Consider the following 24,255-nt stretch of genomic DNA (forward strand, 5'->3'; position numbering starts at 1 on the left):
TCGCAGAGACTCCTTTACTCCTTATTCTAATTTTTGTGTGAATCATCATTTCTGATGGTTTATCTTTTTCCATGAATGAGATTCGGGACACAGACACACGCCTGCGCACGCACGTACTCACGCACGCAATCACGCACGCACGCACCCACGCACCCACACGGGTAGGGAAGGTGGGTGACTTGAGTTTGGTGTGTCACTGTACCCATATGGAGTGGAATGTTGCTCACAACATCAGGGCGGTTTCAAAGTAAAAGTAATGAAACACGGTTGCCGAAGCACACGATTTTAAAGGTATACGGCTGCCATAGGGCTAGCGATTTATGTCCTTGTCACAATTACATTCGGCCAATGATCCACTTTTCCTTTATCAGGATATATGAGGACACCGTCTGCATGTTTTCAGAGAAGATTCTCATTATTCTCCGATTATACGTGTTTTGCCTATTCAAAGGTTTGGGAACCTTGACTGAAACGCCATAGATTGTCACATAATGTTACACAAAGACACATTCTGTCACGAACTTTTTATTCTATAAAACATACAATTGAAATGCTATCGGTCGATATTTCTGCACAGTTGATAATGGCGGGTTTCTAGCAGTGTTCCATCCTATATGCACATTTCGCTGAAAAAGAGAATTGATTTCAAGACCAGAAACCCCTTCTTGGACATACATTGATGATTCATGTTTGTTTGTGAACAATATTCCAGCTATATAACAGCGATCTGTAAATAATCAAGTGTGGACCAGTCAATCCAGTGATCGACATCATGAGCATCAATACACGCATTTTGGACAAGATGACATGCATCAACCAAGTCACCGAGCTTGCCCACCCGATCTCGTCAGTCGCCTCTTAGTACAAACATGGGTTGTTAATTTTAACCCGGATCTTCACGGGTATTGTTGACTCGTACATATACAGGGGTACATATGTTATATCTATCACAAGCATACTATACCATTTACTATACCATTATACCGAATCTGACCACCCAATTCCGTTAGTTGCATTTTACGCCAAGCATAGCCGCCTTTTACGGCAAGAATGGGTTGCTGAAGACCTATTCTACCGCGGATCTTCACGGGTGTACTGCAGTAGAAAGGGAAAAGAATTTGTATTGTCTTCCTTTTTGTCTGGCGTTATGTTATTGTTGCACTTTCTCATGTTCCTCAGCAGATGTCAAAACCTTTAACTGGCCATATATTTGACAACGCGGTAATTTCAAAGCAATCTTGATGCATGTGGTTGATGCTATCAAGCCATTCTTGGGTTAGCCTTGTGATTAAAGCGTTTGTTCGTCACGGGTTCCCTACATTGTTACTATGTATGAAGCCCATTTCTGGTGTTCTCCGCCCTGATATTGCTGGAATAATACTAAGAGGGGCGTCAAACCATACGTACTCACTCATTCAATCAACAGATACCAGGGTAGCAAGATTCTAGGACTTGCATAATTGACATGTTTGCCCGTCAATCGAGTTGTACACATTGTGATAAAGGTGTATTTCGTTCTCTGTGTGGTTTGATAAATAAACAGATATTTGGACATTCCCTCCATTGCCCTAATAATGTAACAATAATCCCCAAAGGGGCATTAAACATCAAATTCACTTCTCACTCATGAACAAAGCAGTCGGTTTCCAACATCAATCCTGAATACAGGATTACCTTACGTTAACGTTGCTCTTACTTTCTCCAGTCGATTCGGAAGATTTGGATGCTGGTTCTCAAATAAATCACGTTATCATATCAGACAGCCACCACATTGAATGAGAACGAGAGAAACATCAAACATTTTACACCTGACAAACTGTTGGTAGATACATAAAAGGATACTTAAAACAGAACGTGTAGAATATTTTCCGGAATGAAAAAGGGAGTGGTTTATGACATCATGCCTTTATTATTTTGCTCAGATGCCAGGATAGCAAGATGCGAAGACCTGCAGAGTTTTCCTTTTTTTGTCCGCCATCGTGTTATTGCTGCAGTATTTTACACATTGGCAATAACACCTTGCAACAGAGTCTAACAATTATGGACAATACAGAGAATGTTTAATATTTTTTCAACTTTCAATTACCTATATCGTTGTTCTCAGTTTCTTCTGTCGATTCTGATAACTCAGAGGACGATTCTGTAAATATAAGGCACGTCATCCTGTCAACTAGCCATCCCATAGCAGTGGGGCCAGTCATTTTAAGTAACTGTTACAGTACATGATTCAGTGACGACTGCGACATTTATAGATATCTAAAGGGTGAACACATACTAGAATAATCTACATTTCTTGAGATGCATTGGTAACACGGACACTATGACACATTTGTCGTGTTTTTGCAGGCTTTCTCTCATTGTAATATTTCAACGATCATTTCATTTCGGAAGTTAAACCTCCCACTCAGTCATCACTTACATATTGTCAAAAGTGATTTTCTTTTAACATGTAACCAAGATAAACGATTACCTTTTTCCTTAATCTCAGTTTCCTCTGTCGATTCTGAAGATTGAGAGGACGATTCTGTAAATATAAGGCACGTCATCCTGTCAACTAGCCATCCCATACCAGTTGGGCCAGTCATTTTAAGTAACTGTTACAGTACATGATTCAGTGACGACTGCGACATTTGAGACATCTAAGAGGATGAACACATACTAGAATAATCTACATTTCTTGAGATGCATTGGTAACACGGACACTATGACACATTTGTCGTGTTTTTTGCAGGCTTTCTTTCATTGTAATATTTCAACGATCATTTCATTTCGGAAGTTAAACCTCCCACTCAGCCATCACTTACGTATTGTCAAAAGTGATTTTCTTTTAACATGTAACCTAGATAAACGATTACCTTTTTCCTTAATCTCAGTTTCCTCTGTCGATTCTGAAGATTCAGAGGACGATTCTGTAAATATAAGGCACGTCATCCTGTCAACTAGCCATCACATAGCAGTTGGGCCAGTCATTTTAAGTAACTGTTACAGTACATGATTCAGTGACGACAGCGACATTTGAGACATCTAAGTGGATGAACACATACTAGAATAATCTACATTTCTTGAAATGCATTTGTAACACGGACACTATGACACATTTGTCGTGTTTTTGCAGGCTTTCTCTCATTGTAATATTTCAACGATCATTTCATTTCGGAAGTTAAACCTCCCACTCAGCCATCACTTACGTATTGTCAAAAGTGATTTTCTTTTAACATGTAACCTAGATAAACGATTACCTTTTTCCTTAATCTCAGTTTCTTCTGTCGATTCTGAAGATTTAGAGGACGATTCTGTAAATATAAGGCACGTCATCCTGTCAACTAGCCATCACATAGCAGTTGGGCCAGTCATTTTAAGTAACTGTTACAGTACATGATTCAGTGACGACTGCGACATTTGAGACATCTAAGTGGATGAACACATACAAGAAAAATCTACATTTCTTGAGATGCATTGATAACACGGACACGATGACACATTTGTCGTGTTTTTGCAGGCTTTCTTTCATTGTAATATTTCAACGATCATTTCATTTCGGAAGTTAAACCTCCCACTCAGCCATCACTTACGTATTGTCAAAAGTGATTTTCTTTTAACATGTAACCTAGATAAACGATTACCTTTTTCGTTACTTTCAGTTTCTTCTGTCGATTCTGATAACTCAGAGGACGATTCTGTAAATATAAGGCACGTCATCCTGTCAACTAGCTATCGTATAGCAGTTGGTTCAGTCATTTTAAGTAACTGTTACAGTACATGATTCAGTGACGACTGCGACATTTGAGACATCTAAGAGGATGAACACATACTATAATAATCTACATTTCTTGAGATGCAATTGTAACACGGACACTATGACACATTTGTCGTGTTTTTGCAGGCTTTCTTTCATTGTAATATTTCAACGATCATTTCATTTCGGAAGTTAAACCTCCCACTCAGCCATCACTTACGTATTGTCAAAAGTGATTTTCTTTTAACATGTAACCTAGATAAACGATTACCTTTTTCCTTAATCTCAGTTTCCTCTGTCGATTCTGAAGATTGAGAGGACGATTCTGTAAATACAAGGCACGTCATCCTGTCAACTAGCCATCACATAGCAGTTGGTTCAGTCATTTTAAGTAACTGTTACAGTACATGATTCAGTGACGACTGCGACATTTATAGATATCTAAAGGATGAACACATACTAGAATAATCTACATTTCTTGAGATGCATTGGTAACACGGACACTATGACACATTTGTCGTGTTTTTGCAGGCTTTCTTTCATTGTAATATTTCAACGATCATTTCATTTCGGAAGTTAAACCTCCCACTCAGCCATCACTTACGCATTGTCAAAAGTGATTTTCTTTTAACATGTAACCAAGATAAACGATTACCTTTTTCGTTACTTTCAGTTTCTTCTGTCGATTCTGATAACTCAGAGGACGATTCTGTAAATATAAGGTACGTCATCCTGTCAACTACCTATCGTATAGCAGTGGGGCCAGTCATTTTAAATAACTGTTACAGTACATGATTCAGTGACGACTGCGACATTTGAGACATCTAAGTGGATGAACACATACTAGAATAATCTACATTTCTTGAGATGCATTGGTAACACGGACACTATGACACATTTGTCGTGTTTTTGCAGGCTTTCTCTCATTGTAATATTTCAACGATAATTTCATTTCGGAAGTTAAACCTCCCACTCAGCCATCTCTTACCTATTGTCAAAAGTGATTTTCTTTTAACATGTAACCTAGATAAACGATTACCTTTTTTCTTAATCTCAGTTTCTTCTGTCGATTCTGAAGATTGAGAGGACGATTCTGTAAATATAAGGCACGTCATCCTGTCAACTAGCCATCCTATAGCAGTTGGGCCAGTCATTTTAAGTAACTGTTACAGTACATGATTCAGTGCTGACAGCGACATTTATAGATATCTAAAGGATGAACACATACTAGAATAATCTACATTTCTTGAGATGCATTTGTAACACGGACACTATGACACATTTGTCGTGTTTTTGCAGGCTTTCTCTCATTGTAATATTTCAACGATCATTTCATTTCGGAAGTTAAACTTTCCACTCAGCCATCACTTACGTATTGTCAAAAGTGATTTTCTTTTAACATGTAACCTAGATAAACGATTACCTTTTTCCTTAATCTCAGTTTCTTCTGTCGATTCTGAAGATTCAGAGGACGATTCTGTAAATATAAGGCACGTCATCCTGTCAACTAGCCATCACATAGCAGTTGGGCCAGTCATTTTAAGTAACTGTTACAGTAGATGATTCAGTGACGATTGCGACATTTGAGACATCTAAGAGGATGAACACATACTAGAATAATCTACATTTCTTGAGATGCATTGGTAACACGGACACGATGACACATTTGTCGTGTTTTTGCAGGCTTTCTCTCATTGTAATATTTCAACGATCATTTCATTTCGGAAGTTAAACCTCCCACTCAGCCATCACTTACGTATTGTCCAAAGTGATTTTCTTTTAACATGTAACCTAGAAAAACGATTACCTTTTTCCTTAATCTCAGTTTCCTCTGTCGATTCTGAAGATTCAGAGGACGATTCTGTAAATATAAGGCACGTCATCCTGTCAACTAGCCATCAGATAGCAGTGGGGCCAGTCATTTTAAGTAACTATGACAGTACATGATTCAGTGACGACTGCGACATTTATAGATTTCTAAGTGGATGAACACATACAAGAATAATCTACATTTCTTGGCCATTCTTGGGTTAGCCTTGTGATTAAAGCGTTTGTTCGTCACGGGTTCGGTTCCCTATATGGTTACTGTGTATGAAGCCCATTTCTGGTGTTCTCCGCCCTGATAATGCTGGAATATTACTAAAAGCGGCGTCAAACCATACGTTCGCACTTACTCAATCAACATATGCCAGGGTAGCATTCCCTCAATCGCCCTAAAAATGTAACAATAATCCCTAAACGGGCATTAAACATCACATTCACTTCTCACAGTCGATTTCTAACATCAATCATGAATACAGGATTATCATCGTCGTTGCTCTTACTTTCTTCAGTCGATTCGGAAGATTCGAATGATGATTCTCAAATATATCACATCATCATGTCAGATAGCCACAACATTGAATGAGAACGAGGGAAACATCAAACATTTTACACCTGACAAACTGTTGGTAGATACATAAAAGGTTTCTTAAAACAGAACGTGTAGAATATTTTCCGGAATGAAAAAGGGAGTGGTTTATAACATCATGCCTTTATTATTTTCTTCAGATGCCAGGATAGCAAGATGCGAAGACCTGGGTTCCCTACATTGTTACTATGTATGAAGCCCATTTCTGGTGTTCTCCGCCCTGATATTACTGGAATAATACTAAGAGGGGTGTCAAACCATACGTACTCACTCATTCAATCAACAGATACCAGGGTAGCAAGATTCTAGGACTTGCATAGTTGACATGTTTGCCCGTCAATCGAGTTGTACACATTGTGATAAAGATGTATTTCGTTCTCTGTGTGGTTTGATAAATAAACAGATATTTGGACATTCCCTCCATTGCCCTAATAATGTAACAATAATCCCAAAAGGGGCATTAAACATCAAATTCACTTCTCACTCATGAACAAAGCAGTCGGTTTCCAACATCAATCCTGAATACAGGATTACCTTACGTTAACGTTGCTCTTACTTTCTTCAGTCGATTCGGAAGATTTGGATGATGGTTCTCAAATAAATCACGTTATCATATCAGATAGCCACCACACTGAATGAGAACGAGAGAAACATCAAACATTTTACACCTGACAAACTGTTGGTAGATGAAAAAGGGATTGGTTTATGACATCATGCCATTATTGTTTTCTTCAGATGCCAGGATAGCAAGATGCGAAGACCTGTAGAGTTTTCCTTTTTTGTCCGTCATCGTGTTATTGCTGCAGTATTTTACACATTGGCAATAACACCTTGCAACAAAGTCTAACAATTATGGACAATACAGAGGATGTTTAATATGTTTTCAACTTTCAATTACCTTAATCGTTGCTCCCTTTTTTTCTTTTGGCGATTCTGTAAATATAAGGCACGGCATCCTGTCAACTAGCCATCCCATAGCAGTGGGGTCAGTCATTCTAAGTAACTGTTACAGTACATGATTCAGTGACGACTGCGACATTTATAGACATTTAAGCGGGTGAACACATACAAACATAATCTACATTTCTTGAGATGCATTGGTAACACGGACGCTATGACACATTTGTCGTGTTTTGTGTGGCATAAGAATGCACAGATAAACAAGGAAACATCATTTACAATGACCAGCTGGTGGTAGATAAATAAAAAGATAACAAACAAGTTAGAAAGAGAAAATGATCGCAGGCTACCTAATGCCATAAGCTACCTATTTCGAAATAACCTTGCTTGATTGTAAAGAGTTGATGACATCAGTATCGCTTGATATTTCAACCGTTCCACGAATGGAAGAAAAACAATGTGTATATAAACCTAATAAGCTTCTATTTGGCTTTCAAGATTGCGGATTAACCAGGTTGTAAAACACACGGTGTATTGAATAAACATTGCACCGGTACAGATGATTGACATTCATACAAAATTAAGGTGATCTGCCCTTTTTTCAGATAAAAGAGATTAAATTGTTTGTATAGTAATAATTTCATGTTCATTCTTATCAGTGTTGATGTCTTTACAAAATTACTGCCCCGTCGTGGTTAGGAACGCCCACACACACCATCAAGTGATGGTCCAAAAGATTGTTCCTTCCATGTAAGATTTGGTTCCATTCATGTCATTATAAAACACGATTTGTTTTACATTGGTCCTCATTTCACTAAGATAATTAGATAATTCTTTCACAGATGTACAATTTTTTTTAACACCAAGGATGTCTTTCGAAACATATCAGTTTAGATGATTGCGTCTTTCTTATATTACCTGTCAAGTAGCACTAGATGAGCTACAGAACACGCCTCTCAACCTGAACATTAACTACATGATTACCTTCAATATCACGCTTCACTTCTTCTGTTGACTCCGAGGATGATGAGGAAGAGGAACCAGAGGTTGATTCAGAGGAAGATTCTAATGGTGACAGATTTAACAAATATTAGTGAAATGTTGGTTGTTTTGTTCTATCAATCTATATTTCTCCTATCCTCCTACATCTTGAATGGAAAACTGTTTCCATTATGTCGACAGTGACAACTGTCACAGTTCTGGACATCTAAAAAAGATGAACTCGTGGAAATATAGTCTTCGTGCTGTGGAGCCTCAACATGCAATTACCTTCATCGTTGCTCTTGCTTTCTTCTGTCCATTCTAATGATTCATAGCAGTGGGGTCAGGCATTCTAAGTAACTGTTACAGTATATGATTCAGTGACGACTACGACATTTATAGATAACTAATTGGGTTAACACATACAAGAATAATCTATATTTCTGGAGATGCAGTGGTAATTTGTAGTATATTTGTATATGGAATACTCATGAAATATACCTTCATCATTGCTGTCACCATCTTCTGTCGATTCTGAGGAGGATTCCGAAGACGATTCTAAATTGAATAATTTAACACATTTGCTTATCAAATGCTCATGTAATAACAAATAAATCTAGACATACTTTGATCATGTGTCCCTAAAATTCTAATGGTTGATGCATGAAAGGATAAAACAGAAAAAATAGAGAACGGAGGGAGAACTGTCCAGCATACTGGTAAAACACTAATTCTCATATAACTATGTTTCACGTATGAAGGGTCTTTTGACTGCAACTGCGTCAGTAGAAACTTACAAGCTTCAATTCGCGGAAGGCTGGGGACTATGGTTTATACCGTCATGTTTTTATCTGTTTCACTGTTATGTGGGATGGCTAGACGCCAGAACATAATTATCAGGCTTTCTCTCATTATGATATTGCAACGATACTTTCACTGCGGACGTCAAACCACCCACTCAGCCATAACTTACTTATTGTAAAAAGTGATGTAACCTAGATAAACGATTACCTTCATCATTGCTCTCATCTTCTTCTGTCAATTCTGATGATTCAGGGGATGATTCTACAAGTATTAAGTACGTCAACATGTCAACTAGCCATTGTATGACATTGAAATGCACAGACAAGTGAGGAACATACAATACCCTGACGAGCTGGTGCTAGGTAAATAAAAGGATAAAAAACAAGTTAGAAAGAGAGAATGAGCGCGGGCTTCATTACGCTTTTAGATACATATTTCGAAATAACCTTGTTCGATTATAAAGAGTTGATGACATCAGTATGTCTTGATATTTCAACCGTTCCATGAATGGAAGGCAAAATAGTGTGTATTAACCTAATAAGCTGCTATATGACTTTCAAGATTGCGGATTAACCAGGTAGAACACACGATGTCTTGAATAAACATTGCACAGGTATATATCAGTGACATTCATACAAAATTAAGGTGTTCTGTGCCCCGTTGTTACTTTTTTCATATAAAATTGATGAAATTGTTTGTATAGTAATAATTTCTTTTTCATTCTTAGCAGTGTTGATACCTCAACTCAATTAGTGTCCCTTTGTGGTTAGGGACGCCCACACACTCAAATCATCAAGTGATGGTCCAAAAGGTTGGCACCGTTCACGTCATTAAAAAGCATGTGTTTTGCGATTGGTCCTGAATTTATTCAGATGATTAGATAATACTTTCACAGATGTAAATTCTTTTTAACACCAAGGATATGTCTTTCCTAACATTTCAGTTTAGATGATTGCGTCTTTCTTATATAACCTGTCAAATAGCACGAGATGAGCAACAGAACACGCCTCTCAACCTGAACATTAACTACATGATTACCTTCAGTATCACGCTTCACTTCTTCTGTGGACTCCGAGGATGATGAGGAAGAGGAACCAGAGGATGATTCAGAGGCAGACTCTAATTGTAACAGATTTAACAACTATTAGTAAAATATCGGTTGTTTTGATCTATGAATCTATATTTCTCCTATCCTCCTATATGGTCTGTGGAAAACTAAGTGTGATCAGGAAGCAATTCTAAAATAGCTGTTTCCTGTAGATGGATTGTGACAACTGTAAGAATTCTAGATATCTAGAAAAGATTAATTGGAAGAATGGTCTTTATTTCTTGAGATTCATTGGTAGCTGAATGCTATTACATGCTTGTTTTGTTTTTAAAGGGCACATTAAAGGGCAGATTTTCATACTAAAGGGCAGATTTTCATACTTTAAGACATACCTAATCACAAATGTTTGACCAAAATTAATTTGAAAAACGGAGGGAACATTAAAAATACGATAAAAACTGACAGGCGAAATAGTGCCCCGAAGGCATAAATTCGCCTCTGGTGATAAAACAGGTTCCTAATGTTTGACGTGCTGCGCAATTTGAACGATGAGCTGGGGCCAGTTTGTCTGCTTCCGCCTCGGATTTTTTAATCGAATTAAAGGGCAGGTGGTTATGTTGCCCAAACAGTATGTAAGTCATAAAAATCTAGTTTCAGACATTAGTTGTTATGGTAATTATTCACAATGTCAAGTTCAAAGGTCATTTCACACACTCGCCCCTTCTATTATCAGTCCATCAGGAAACAGTTGTATGTTTGTGGATTTGGCCTAATTTTGTTCGGTTTATGGTAACATAAATGCAAAAGTGCTTTGTTAGTCATTTAAATGCCACTCAATCACTTGCAACGTAATCATTTTCATTACCTTCAAAAGCTTCCCTAATGTTTCCTCCTCGAATGCGACTACCTTCAGTCAGAGTGATTGACACCAGGAGAACGGAGAGCAACACCTGTACGATCATTTTGCACTGAAACATATTGACATTTTGTAATAAGCATGCGTTTTTCTTCTTTTGGCGGTGTTAGAAATTCATTTGTTTCATGCAGTGAAACGAGACCAACTACATAGTTGTTTGTTAACACAAGCATACCAACACTTTAGTATTCCAGTATGGACGATGATGTTAAAAAATCGTAAGCTACTGTGAAAAAAACCCACAATGGTTCGTACTTACCTGCGAAAGTGAACTGGTGAATTCTTAGAATCTTTCTGATCAACAGGGCATTTATATAGTACTTTAGATAACGTCATTATTATCAAATATTCTTAAAATGCGACATCTGGAGGATAATTATTCATGTCATCTGAATAAAGTAACCATCTTCTTACCTAAAACACTATGCACACGGTAAGTCAACTTGCAACAAAGTACCAAATGAAATAAGCTCAAAGATCACGTATCGTATCTAAAACATGCTGGTCAGCACACTTCACTTTTGAATGTGTATGTCGATATCAAATGATCAGGAAACTCGTGTCAGATTTATGTTATTTATATCTATATATGAATAAAATGATCAAAATCTCCTTTACATTCAGAAGCCAGATGTTCTGGCCTGTTACAGCACATTTCCTTTAAATGTGCATATTGATATACATCAATTTATTTTAACTGTGGTACATTATGCTTATCGTCAGTTATATATTAATATCGATAGATAGATTTTCAAATTACATCGGAATGAAACATCGGGGGGATATATATTCATTACATTTGGATAAAGTTATCAGCTTCTGTAAGAGTACCAGATGGTATTTATTCATTGAAAGCATCTTTCCTTTCACTGTAATATAAAAGGAAGATATTTACCGACATCCATATATACTACATGATCAATTCTTCATGAACATTTATTATAGTCACATTGAGCCATCGAGTAAATGAAGCCCTGGTCTTCTATTTCATCCTTTTTACCAAATGGTGTTATCGCACAGATTTGTTATAGTGTGGTGTATGTGGCGTTTCCTGTGGAGTTTGGACTTTAGCATAAACATGTGGGTACAGGATGATTTTGTAGTTCAGTTTTTCCGAGGTGTTTTCATTCCGTAAGTTACCTTCTCTCTTAAGTCTTGCGTAAATAAGTGCTGACTTCATAGAAAGATTGAGTTACGTCCTTGTCCAATGGCTGGATAGGCGACTCTCACAATTTGTTAGGTACAGTAAAGCATACTCTTTTTTTTCTACGAAAGATTCAAAGAGCAGCATACGACTTTTGCTCCAACGCTGTTTGATCAGCGTTACAACATTCATGGCCTCAGTAAACCTTTCAAAAAGTATGTGTTTGTTGCCTGCACATAGCGTTTCTCCTCCCAATATTTGTCTGAAAGAAAAACCGAATTACGTCTGATGTGTACAAGTGCAGAGATTCTGCTAGTTATCAGTGATAGAAAAACGTTCGTTTTTCAACACAATGGGAACGGTTTTAATGTATCGGTCCAAACATATCTTTTGTCGCTGACGCAGCATAATTGATAAATGCTACTGAGCTTATGATGACACTCGGAGACCTCAATCCACCAGCAGAAACATCGACCAAGTGATGACACCAAGTGTTCGCGAAAAGGGGAAGCATTCCCTACTCTATCAGTAGCCTGTAGCCTGTACCGGTGGCCAATTTGTCTGTAAACAATCGAGTCTTGACCAGATAATCTAGTGATATTATTTTGTAAATCAGTGATGACACAATCGACACAGCAGAGTCTCTTCACTTGCAAGCAGCAGACGTAATTCAAAATAACAATATCGTTGAAAGTTGAAACGAGATATCGTTTCACTGGATTGTCTGGTTAAGAGTCGATAGTGTCACCACTGTATACTTTTTCATCACTATTTTGTCTTTCTTCGCCCAATGTTTTGGCAAATAATCGAGATTGGTTATTCTCCTGCGTTGACTGAATATTACTTGAACTGGGACGATGTTATCTTGATGGACTGAAGATTCCGAGTTTCACCATCAGCTCAATAGCTCTTATCAATTATGCTGAAATGTTTTTGTGCTGATACATTGAAACTGCTCAAGACTTTCTCTTTATTTGGAAGCACCAGAGAATCTTTCACTTATACTACCCTGGGTGAAGTCAATTGCTGGTGTCCCCCGTGGTATTTCTGGAATATTGCTAAAAGCGGCGTAAAAGAATACTTACTCACGCACATGGTCATGTTAGATGACCATCTGTTTTGGAGTAACAGTTATTACTTTCAGGATTAGCTTTTGAATCCACGACTGGGATCGTTATCATCCTCAGTGCCTATTCTCTATATTTCTTCCGTCGGGATACAATGACACACGAAGTCGCCTGACTACCCGATCCATTAAGTTGCCTCTAACGACCAGCATTGGTGAGCAATTCTCACCAGGAATACCCAAGAATCCCTACATGGTACAGGTTGTTTGATAGTGGCCCCACGTTGCATTATCTAAATGTTGTCATGATCCAATAGTCAGTTGTTTCAGAATTACTTCACTTAATGCACTGCCTTCTACGTTTAGCCGATTGGAGAGTATCCATTCATTACTGAATTGATATCCGAGATTTCGATAAGTAAAACTACACACATGTCTTTTTGGTTGTTGGAAGTTATTATGAATGATATTGTATTTTATAAACACCGATAGTTATTGTTGTTCAGTTCTTTATAATCTCAGTCAACTACAAAATAAAAGCTATAAAACCATTTCCATATTCATCTGAAAATTCTGCCGAAAGCAAGCCGATTGTACGATTCCGACTATATCATGAGCATGTGTTTATAAATCACATTCAAATAGAGGTGATACCAGGTGTTCGCGAAAAGGTGAACGTATCCTAACCCCACCAGTGGCACCCGTCACAAACACATGCAAAGGCAAGGGAGATGAATTGTTCACTTGAAAACATGGGAACATATGTTGATTAAACAACTTCTGAGCAAGAGTCGTACGAGGCTCTTTGAAATCTTGGAAGAAAGAAAATGTTCGATTGTATCTCAAAAGTTGTGAAATGTAGGCATTAAGGGATTGAGCTGCAGGAATATTGCTCGACAAATAGGAAAAGTTGACTGTTGGAAAGTTGAAGTCTTCTCGTTGTCTTGTCTTGTGGAGAGTGTTTTGTCATTCAGAATCTTTATGCATAGATCTAAATATGAAAAAGACGAGACGTTCTCATTTATCTCCTTTATTTCAGTGGAAGGAATATGCTTATTGATGATTATTGAACGATTTCAGATCATTGATGTAGATGACATTAAATCATAAAGACATTAAAACTGCACTCATGTGACCTGCATGATTGTGTGACGTGTCGATTGTGTGTATCGTTGCCAATACGACCAACCATCAGTTGTCTGGTTCAGTTTCGATTGCCAATTGGCATTCTTTGTTACATTGTTTTTGTGCAAAAGCATTCACCCACCCACCCCTGAAACATTGTCACTTCTCACATTAACTTCTCTCTAAACCATCTCGCAGAGAATAGGACTCCTTTACTCCTTATTCTAATTTTTGTGTGAATCATCATTTCTGATGGTTTATCTTTTTCCATGAATGAGATTCGAGACACGCATACGCCCGCGCACGCACGTACTCACGCACGCAATCACGCACGCACGCACGCACGCACCCACACGGGTAGGGAAGGTGGGTGACTTGACTAATGAAGTGTCACTGTACCCATACGGAATGGAATGTTGCTCACAACATCAGGGCGGTTTCAAAGTAAAAGTAATGAAACACGGTTGCCGAAGCACTCGATTTTAAAGGTTTACGGCTGCCATAGGGCTAGCGATTTATGTCGTTGTCACAATTACATCCGGTCAATGATCCACTTTTCCTTGATCACTGTATATGGAGGACACCGTCTGCATGTTTTCAGAGAAGATTCCCTTTATTCTCTTGGAACTGATAAAGATGTTTTTGCCTATTCGAAGGTTTGGGAACCTTGACTGAAACGCCATAGATTGTCACATAATGTTACACAAAGACACATTCTGTCACGAACTTTTTATTCTATAAAACATACAATTGAAATGCTATCGGTCGATATTTCTGCACAGTTGATAAAGGCAGGTTTCCAAGCAGTGTTCCATCCTCTATGCAAATTTCGCTGAAAAAGAGAATTGATTTTGAGACCAGAAACTCCATCTTGGACATACATTGATGATTCATATTTGTTTGTAAATCTGTAAATAATCAAGTGTGGACCAGTCAATCCAGTGATCGACATCATGAGCATCGATAAACGCATTTGGGACAAGATGACATGCATCAACCAAGTCAGTGAGCTCAACCACCCGATCTCGTCAGTCGCCTCTTAGTACAAACATGGGTTGCTGAAGACTAATTTTAACCCGGATCTTCACGGGTATTGTTGACTCGTACATATACAGGGGTACATATGTTATATCTATCACGAGCATACTACACCATTTACTATGCCCACTATACCATATTCCTACAGTATTTTTATATTTCATCATAGTTCTTGTTTCTAAACACAGTTTAAAAATGTGACTACATCGTCTACATATCATCTGATAATATCAAGATTACTTTGTTTTTCTAGATGCTGCAGTAGATTGTTTGGTTGGTTTCTTGTTTTACGCCGCACTCGGAAATATTCCAGCTATATGACGGCGGTCTGTAAATAATCGAGTCTGGAATAGACAATCCAGCGAGCCTGACCACCCCATCCCGTTAGTTGCATTTTACGACCAGCATAGTCGCCTTTTACGGCAAGACTGGGTTGCTGAAGACCTATTCTACCGCGGATCTTCACGGGTGTGCTGCAGTAGAAAGGGAGAAGAATTTGTATTGTCTTCCTTTTTGTCTGGCGTTATGTTATTGTTGCACTTTCTCATGTTCCTCAGCAGATGTCAAAACCTTTAACTGGCCATATATTTGACAACGCGGTAATTTCAAAGCAATCTTGATGCGTATATGAAGAATTGAGGATTTAATAGACTTAATGAATATTGTGTATTATCAATTGATTTTATAGATGAATATATCGTTACCTAAAAGTAACCTAGTAAAAGCTATCATAGTCGGTAACTGCAACATGCGTTTCCTTGTTTGTTGTTTAATGGCGGTTTGTAAATTATCAAGTCTTGACCAGAAAATCGAGTGATTGACACCATGTGCATAAATCTACGCTATTGGGATACGATGACATGTATCAACAAAGTAAGCAAGCCTGAACAGTGAACACCCGACCTCATTAGTCGCTCTTACGACAAACATAGTCGCCTCCTATGGGTTGCTGAAGACCAAGACTGGTCTTCACAGGTAGCAACATCACATGACAAGATACGTTCAAACAAGTAGAGTCGTCCTTTCACAAAAGGCAGATGTAGCACAAGGCTATGACATTCTCGTCGTGTTTTTTCTACTGCACCCATAAACGTAAGATTACCTTCTTCGTTCTCATTTTCTTCTGAGGATTCTGAGGAGGATGACGAAGATGAAGATGACCCAGAGGATGATTCAGAAGATGATTCTAAAATCAGTAAGAAACCTTCACAAATCAAATGATTATATTATATAATGGGAATATAACAAAGAGCTAACAAACTGAGTGCGGACAAAGTATGCAAGAAAATAGGGATAACAACCTGGTTAAGTGGATCGAAAATATTTCAAATAACCATTATCCAAATATGAACGGTTGATGCTTGCAATAGGACTATTTCAAAATAGCGAAACATAGTTGTATGCTTTATCCTGATATAAGAATGCCGTAGTTGGTTCTCTGCTTGGTGTGAGTTGAATAAAGTATTGGGCGTTTGCCTGACAGGAGCATTAAACATCTCACTCATTTCTCCTTAATGGCTAAATCATAGGATTTTAACACAGGATTACCTTCCTCGCTGTTCTCACTTTCTTCTGTCGACTCGGATGATTCCGATGATGATTCTTAAAAATAAACATGATATTTTCACGTTGAAAGGCCACACAGCGTCCAGGAACGAGAGGAGAAACGTAGAGCATATGGCATCCTGACAAACTTACAGAAAGGATGTTTAGATGAAAGTGAAAATGAGAGTCAAAAGCATGTGGTTGATGCTATCAAGCCATTCTTGGGTAAGCCTTGTGATTAAAGCGTTTGTTCGTCACGGGTTCGATTCCCTAAACGGTTACTATGTATGAAGCCCATTTCTGGTGTTCTCCGCCCTGATATTGCTGGAATATTACTAAAAGCGGCGTCAAACCATACGTACTCACTCACTCACTCACTGAACAGATGCCAAGGTAGCAAGATGCTAGGACTTGCATAGTTGACCTGTTTGCCCGTCAATCAAGTTGTACTCATTGTGATAAAGCTGTATTTCGTTCTCTGTGTAGTGTGATAATGAACAGAGATTTGGACATTCTTTCCATCGCCCTAATAATGTAACAATAATCCCAAAAGGGGCATTAAACATCACATTCACTTCTCACTCTTGAACAAAGCAGTCGATTTCTAACATCAATCCTGAATACAGGATTACCTTTCGTCATTGCTCTTACTTTCTTCAGTCGATTCGGAAGATTCGGATGATGATTCTCAAATAAATCACATTATCATGTCAGATAGCCTCCACATTGAATGAGATCGAGAGAAACATCAAACATTTTACACCTGACAAACTGTAGATCCAAAAAAGGATACTTAATACATAACGTGTAGACTATTTTCCTGAATTAAAAAGGGAGTGATTTATGTCATCATGCCATTATGGACAATACCGAGGATTTTAAATAATCTTTCAGTTACCCTCATCGTTGCTCTCGCTTTCTTCTGTCGATTCTGATGATTCAGAGGATGATTCTGTAAATATAAGGCACGTCATCCTGTCAACTAGCCATCACATAGCAGTGGGGTAAGTCATTCAAAGTAACTGTTACAGTACATCATTCAGTGACGACTGCGACATTTGTAGATATCTGAGAGGGTGAACACATAAAAGAATAATTTTGAAAGAGAAAATGATCGTGGGCTTCATAACGCTTTTAGATACCAATTTCGAAACAACCTTGCTTGATTATAAAGAGTTGACATCAGGATCTCTTGATATTTCAACCGTTGCACGAATGGAAGACAAAATAGTGTGTATTAATCTAATAAGCTGTTATTTGACTTTCACGATTGCGGATTACCCAGGTTAACACACGATGTCTTGAATTAACATTCGCACAGGTATAGATCAGTGACATCCATACAAAGTTAAGGTGTTCTGTCCCCTGTTGTTGCTTTTGTCAGATAAAAGAGATGAAAGAGTACGTCTGATAATATGTTCTTTTTTCATTCTCATCAGTTTTGATATCTTTACTTAGTCAATTCACCTTTATGGTTAGGATCGGCGCCACACTCAAATAAAATGGTGATTGAAAATATTTTGACATTGCAACGATAATTTCATAGTAGACGTTAAACCACCCACTCAGGCTTTAAAATATTATTAAGTGATGTAACATGTAACCTAGATAAATGATTGCCTTCATCATTGCTGTCATCTTCTTCTGACGATACTGATGATTCAGAGGATGATTCCATAAGTATTAAGTACGTCAACATGTCAACTAGCCATTGTATGACATTGGAATGCACAGACAAACGAGGAACATATGTTACCCTGACGAGCTGGTGCTAGGTAAATAAAAGGATAACAAACCAGTTAGAAAGAGAAAATGATCGTGTGCTTTTAGATACATATTTCGAAATAACCTTGTTCGATCATAAAGTGTTGATGACATCAGTATGTCTTGATATTTCAACCGTTCCATGAATGGAAAGCAAAATAGTGTGTATTAACCTAATTAGATGCTACATGGCTTTCAAGATTGCGGATTAACCAGGTTGTAGAACACACGATGTCTTGAATATACATTGCACAGGTATAGATCAGCGACAATCATACAATATTAAGGTGTTCTGTGCCCCGTTGTTACTTTTTTTCATATAAAATTGATGAAATTGTTTGTTTAGTAATAATTTGCTTTTCATTCTTAGCAGTGTTGATATCTTAACTAAATTACTGCTCCTTTGTGGTTAGGAACGCCCTAACACTCTAATCATCACGCGATGGTCCAAAAGATTGTTCCTTCCATGTAAGATTTGACACCGTTCACGTCATTAAAAAGCATGTTTTTGCGATTGGTCCTCAATTTATTCAGATAATTAGATACTATTTTCACAGATGTACAATACTTTTGAACACCAAAGACATGTCTATCCAAACATTTCAGTTTAGATGATTGTATTTTTCTTATATAACCTGTCAAGTAGCACTAGATGAGCAACAGAACACGCCTCTCAACCTGAACATTAACTACATGATTACCTTCAGTATCACGCTTCACTTCTTCTGTGGACTCCGAGGATGATGAGGAAGAGGAACCAGAGGATGATTCAGAGGCAGACTCTAATTGTAACAGATTTAACAACTATTAGTAAAATATCGGTTGTTTTGATCTATGAATCTATATTTCTCCTATCCTCCTACATCTTCTATGGAAAACTGTTTCTATTATGTGGATAGTGACAACTGTCACAGTTCAAGACATCTGAAAAGGATAAACTCGTGGAAGAATAGTCTTCGTGCTGTTGAGCCTCAACTGGAGGCAATTACCTTCATCGTTGCTCTCGCTTTCTTCTGTCGATTCTGATTATTCATAGCAGTAGGGTCAGGCATTCTAAGTAACTGTTACAGTATATGATTCAGTGACGACTGCGACATTTATAGATATCTAATAGGCTGAACACATACAAGAATAATCTACATTTCATGAGATGCAGTGGTAACACGGACGCTATTACACATTTGTCGTGTTGTTGCTTATGGAACACTCATCAGACATTACCTTCATCATTGCTCTCACCTTCTTCTGTCGATTCTGAGGAGGATGACGAAGATGACCCAGGGGAGGATTCCGAAGGCGAGTCTAAATTCAATAATGTATCCCATTTACTTATCAAATGCTCAGGAAATAACAAATAAATCTAGACATACTTTGATCATGTTTCCCTAAAATTCTAATGGTTGATGCATGAAAGGATAAAACAGAAAAAATAGAGAAAGGAGGAAGAACTGTCCAGCATACTGGTAAAACACTAATCCTCAAATAACTATGTTTCACGTATGAAGGGTTTCCTGACTGCAATTGCGTCAGTAGAAATTTCCAAGCTTCAATTCGCGGAAGGCTGAGGACTATGGTTTATACCGTCATGTTTTTATCTGTTTCACTGTAATGTGGGATGGCTAGACGCCAGAACATAATTATCAGACTTTCTCTCATTGTGACATTGCAACGATACTTTCACTGCGGACGTTAAACCACCCACTCAGCCATCACTTCATTTTTGTCAAAAGTGATTTTCTTTTAACATGTAACCTAGATAAACGATTGCCTTCATCATTGACCTTACCTTCTTCTGTCGATTCTGAGGAGGATGACGAAGATGACCCAGGGGAGGATTCCAAAGACGATTCTAAATTCAATAATTTATCCCATTTACTTATCAAATGCTCAGGTAATAACAAATACATCTAGACATACTTTGATCATGGTTCCCTAAAAGGATAACAAACCAGTTAGATAGAGAAAATGATAGTGGGCTTGATATCGCTTTTAGATACATATTTCGAAATAACCTTGTTCGATTATAAAGTGTTGATGACATCAGTATGTCTTGATATTTCCAACGTTCCATGAATGGAAGGCACAATAGTGTGTATTAATCTAATAAGCTGCTATATGGCTTTCAAGATTGCGGATAAACCAGCTTGTAGAACACATGATGTCTTGAATAAACATTGCACAGGTATAAATCAGTGACATTCATACAATATTAAGGTGTTCTGTGCCCCGTTGCTATTTTTTTCATATAAAATTGATGACATTGTTTGTTTAGTAATAATTTGCTTTTCATTCTTAGCAGTGTTGATATCTTAACTAGAGTACTGCTTCTTTGTGGTTAGGAACTCCCTCACACTCTAATCATCAAGCGATGGTCCAAAAGATTGTTCCTTCCATGTAAGATTTGACACCGTTCACGTCATTAAAAAGCATGTTTTTGCGATTGGTCCTCAATTTATTCAGATAATTAGATACTATTTTCACAGATGTACAATACTTTTGAACACCAAAGACATGTCTATCCAAACATTTCAGTTTAGATGATTGTATTTTTCTTATATAACCTGTCAAGTAGCACTAGATGAGCAACAGAACACGCCTCTCAACCTGAACATTAACTACATGATTACCTTCAGTATCACGCTTCACTTCTTCTGTGGACTCCGAGGATGATGAGGAAGAGGAACCAGAGGATGATTCAGAGGCAGACTCTAATTGTAACAGATTTAACAACTATTAGTAAAATATCGGTTGTTTTGATCTATGAATCTATATTTCTCCTATCCTCCTACATCTTCTATGGAAAACTGTTTCTATTATGTGGATAGTGACAACTGTCACAGTTCAAGACATCTGAAAAGGATAAACTCGTGGAAGAATAGTCTTCGTGCTGTTGAGCCTCAACTGGAGGCAATTACCTTCATCGTTGCTCTCGCTTTCTTCTGTCGATTCTGATTATTCATAGCAGTAGGGTCAGGCATTCTAAGTAACTGTTACAGTATATGATTCAGTGACGACTGCGACATTTATAGATATCTAATAGGCTGAACACATACAAGAATAATCTACATTTCATGAGATGCAGTGGTAACACGGACGCTATTACACATTTGTCGTGTTGTTGCTTATGGAACACTCATCAGACATTACCTTCATCATTGCTCTCACCTTCTTCTGTCGATTCTGAGGAGGATGACGAAGATGACCCAGGGGAGGATTCCGAAGACGAGTCTAAATTCAATAATTTATCCCATTTACTTATCAAATGCTCAGGAAATAACAAATAAATCTAGACATACTTTGATCATGTTTCCCTAAAATTCTAATGGTTGATGCATGAAAGGATAAAACAGAAAAAATAGAGAACGGAGGGAGAACTGTCCAGCATACTGGTAAAACACTAATCCTCAAATAACTATGTTTCACGTATGAAGGGTTTTTTGACTGCAATTGCGTCAGTAGAAATTTCCAAGCTTCAATTCGCGGAAGGCTGAGGACTATGGTTTATACCGTCATGTTTTTATCTGTTTCACTGTAATGTGGGATGGCTAGACGCCAGAACATAATTATCAGACTTTCTCTCATTGTGACATTGCAACGATACTTTCACTGCGGACGTTAAACCACCCACTCAGCCATCACTTCATTTTTGTCAAAAGTGATTTTCTTTTAACATGTAACCTAGATAAACGATTGCCTTCATCATTGACCTTACCTTCTTCTGTCGATTCTGAGGAGGATGACGAAGATGACCCAGGGGAGGATTCCAAAGACGATTCTAAATTCAATAATTTATCCCATTTACTTATCAAATGCTCAGGTAATAACAAATACATCTAGACATACTTTGATCATGGTTCCCTAAAAGGATAACAAACCAGTTAGATAGAGAAAATGATAGTGGGCTTGATATCGCTTTTAGATACATATTTCGAAATAACCTTGTTCGATTATAAAGTGTTGATGACATCAGTATGTCTTGATATTTCCAACGTTCCATGAATGGAAGGCACAATAGTGTGTATTAATCTAATAAGCTGCTATATGGCTTTCAAGATTGCGGATAAACCAGCTTGTAGAACACATGATGTCTTGAATAAACATTGCACAGGTATAAATCAGTGACATTCATACAATATTAAGGTGTTCTGTGCCCCGTTGCTATTTTTTTCATATAAAATTGATGACATTGTTTGTTTAGTAATAACTTGCTTTTCATTCTTAGCAGTGTTGATATCTTAACTAGAGTACTGCTCCTTTGTGGTTAGGAACGCCCTCACACTCTAATCATCACGCGATGGTCCAAAAGATTGTTCCTTCCATGTAAGATTTGACACCGTTCACGTCATTAAAAAGCATGTTTTTGCGATTGGTCCTCAATTTATTCAGATAATTAGATACTATTTTCACAGATGTACAATACTTTTGAACACCAAAGACATGTCTATCCAAACATTTCAGTTTAGATGATTGTATTTTTCTTATATAACCTGTCAAGTAGCACTAGATGAGCAACAGAACACGCCTCTCAACCTGAACATTAACTACATGATTACCTTCAGTATCACGCTTCACTTCTTCTGTGGACTCCGAGGATGATGAGGAAGAGGAACCAGAGGATGATTCAGAGGCAGACTCTAATTGTAACAGATTTAACAACTATTAGTAAAATATCGGTTGTTTTGATCTATGAATCTATATTTCTCCTATCCTCCTATATCGTCTATGGAAAACTAAGTGTGATTAGGAAAACATTCTAAAATAGCTGTTTCCTGTAGATGGATTGTGACAACCGTCACCATTCTAGATATCTAGAAAAGATAAATTGGAAGAATGGTCTTCATTTCTTGAGATGCATTGGTAGCTGATTTCTGTGACATGCTTGTTTTGGTTTTTTTAAAGGGCACATTAAAGGGCACGTAAACTCAACATACTCACTTTGCAGATTTTCATACTTTAAGACATACCTAATCACAAATGTTTGACCAAAAATAAATTTGAAAAACGGAAGGAACATTGAAAATACGATAAAAACTGACAGGCGAAATAGTGCCCCAAAGGCATAAATTCGCCTCTGGTGATAAAACAGGTTCCTAATGTTTGACGTGCTGCGCAATTTGAACGATGAGCTGGGGCCAGTTTGTCTGCTTCCGCCTCGGATTTTTTAATCGAATTAAAGGGCAGGTGGTTATGTTGCCCAAACAGTATGTAAGTCATAAAAATCTAGTTGCAGACATTAGTTGTTATGGTAATTATTCACAATGTCAAGTTCAAAGGTCATTTCACACACTCGCCCCTTCTAGTATCAGTCCATCAGGAAACAGTTGTATGTTTGTGGATTTGGCCTACTTTGTCCCGCATATGTTAACATAAACGCGAATGTGCTTTGTTAGCCATTTAAATGTCACTAAATCACTTGCAACTAAATCATTCTCATTGAGCCCAAACGTAGGAATACCTTCAAAAGCACCCCGAATGCCTATGCCTTCAGTCAGAGTGACTGACACCAGGAGAACGGAGAGCAACACCTGTACGATCATTTTGCACTGAAACATATTAACAATCACATTTTAGGCATACAGATGAATACATTGTGTCATATATCTTGCTTGTCATACAGTTGAAACAAAATATAATCTCTGCAAGAGTAACGTCTAAAGCTCAGCTAAGATACGTACGTGGAGCCTAGTCACCTGTGAGTATGAACGGTTGGGTTCTTTGTAGATAAATTGCTGCACAACAGAGCGTTTATATAGCGTTGCAGATATAACGTCACTGACA

The 24,255-nt window shown here is 37.8% G+C and overlaps 1 protein-coding gene across 1 annotated transcript; it reads right to left on the reverse strand.

Moving 5' to 3' along the window:
• Nucleotides 1-2,078: 2,078 nt before the first annotated feature.
• Nucleotides 2,079-24,014, reverse strand: LOC139443710 (dentin sialophosphoprotein-like). The gene is made up of 18 exons (XM_071224645.1): nucleotides 23,891-24,014; nucleotides 23,031-23,111; nucleotides 21,625-21,705; nucleotides 21,105-21,185; nucleotides 19,699-19,779; nucleotides 19,179-19,259; nucleotides 17,612-17,665; nucleotides 16,717-16,770; nucleotides 16,271-16,354; nucleotides 9,870-9,950; nucleotides 9,039-9,092; nucleotides 8,031-8,111; nucleotides 5,544-5,597; nucleotides 5,160-5,213; nucleotides 4,008-4,061; nucleotides 3,240-3,293; nucleotides 2,856-2,909; nucleotides 2,079-2,140 (listed from the first exon to the last, which is right to left on the reverse strand). Exons 1-18 carry the CDS (start codon nucleotides 24,012-24,014, stop codon nucleotides 2,079-2,081), a joined length of 1,269 nt encoding a protein of 422 aa, XP_071080746.1.
• Between the last annotated feature and the right edge of the window lie 241 nt (nucleotides 24,015-24,255).

The sequence above is a fragment of the Haliotis cracherodii genome, unplaced genomic scaffold (genome assembly GCF_022045235.1).
Source record: "Haliotis cracherodii isolate W230 unplaced genomic scaffold, xgHalCrac1.p SCAF_5, whole genome shotgun sequence".
Lineage (NCBI taxonomy): Eukaryota > Metazoa > Mollusca > Gastropoda > Lepetellida > Haliotidae > Haliotis > Haliotis cracherodii.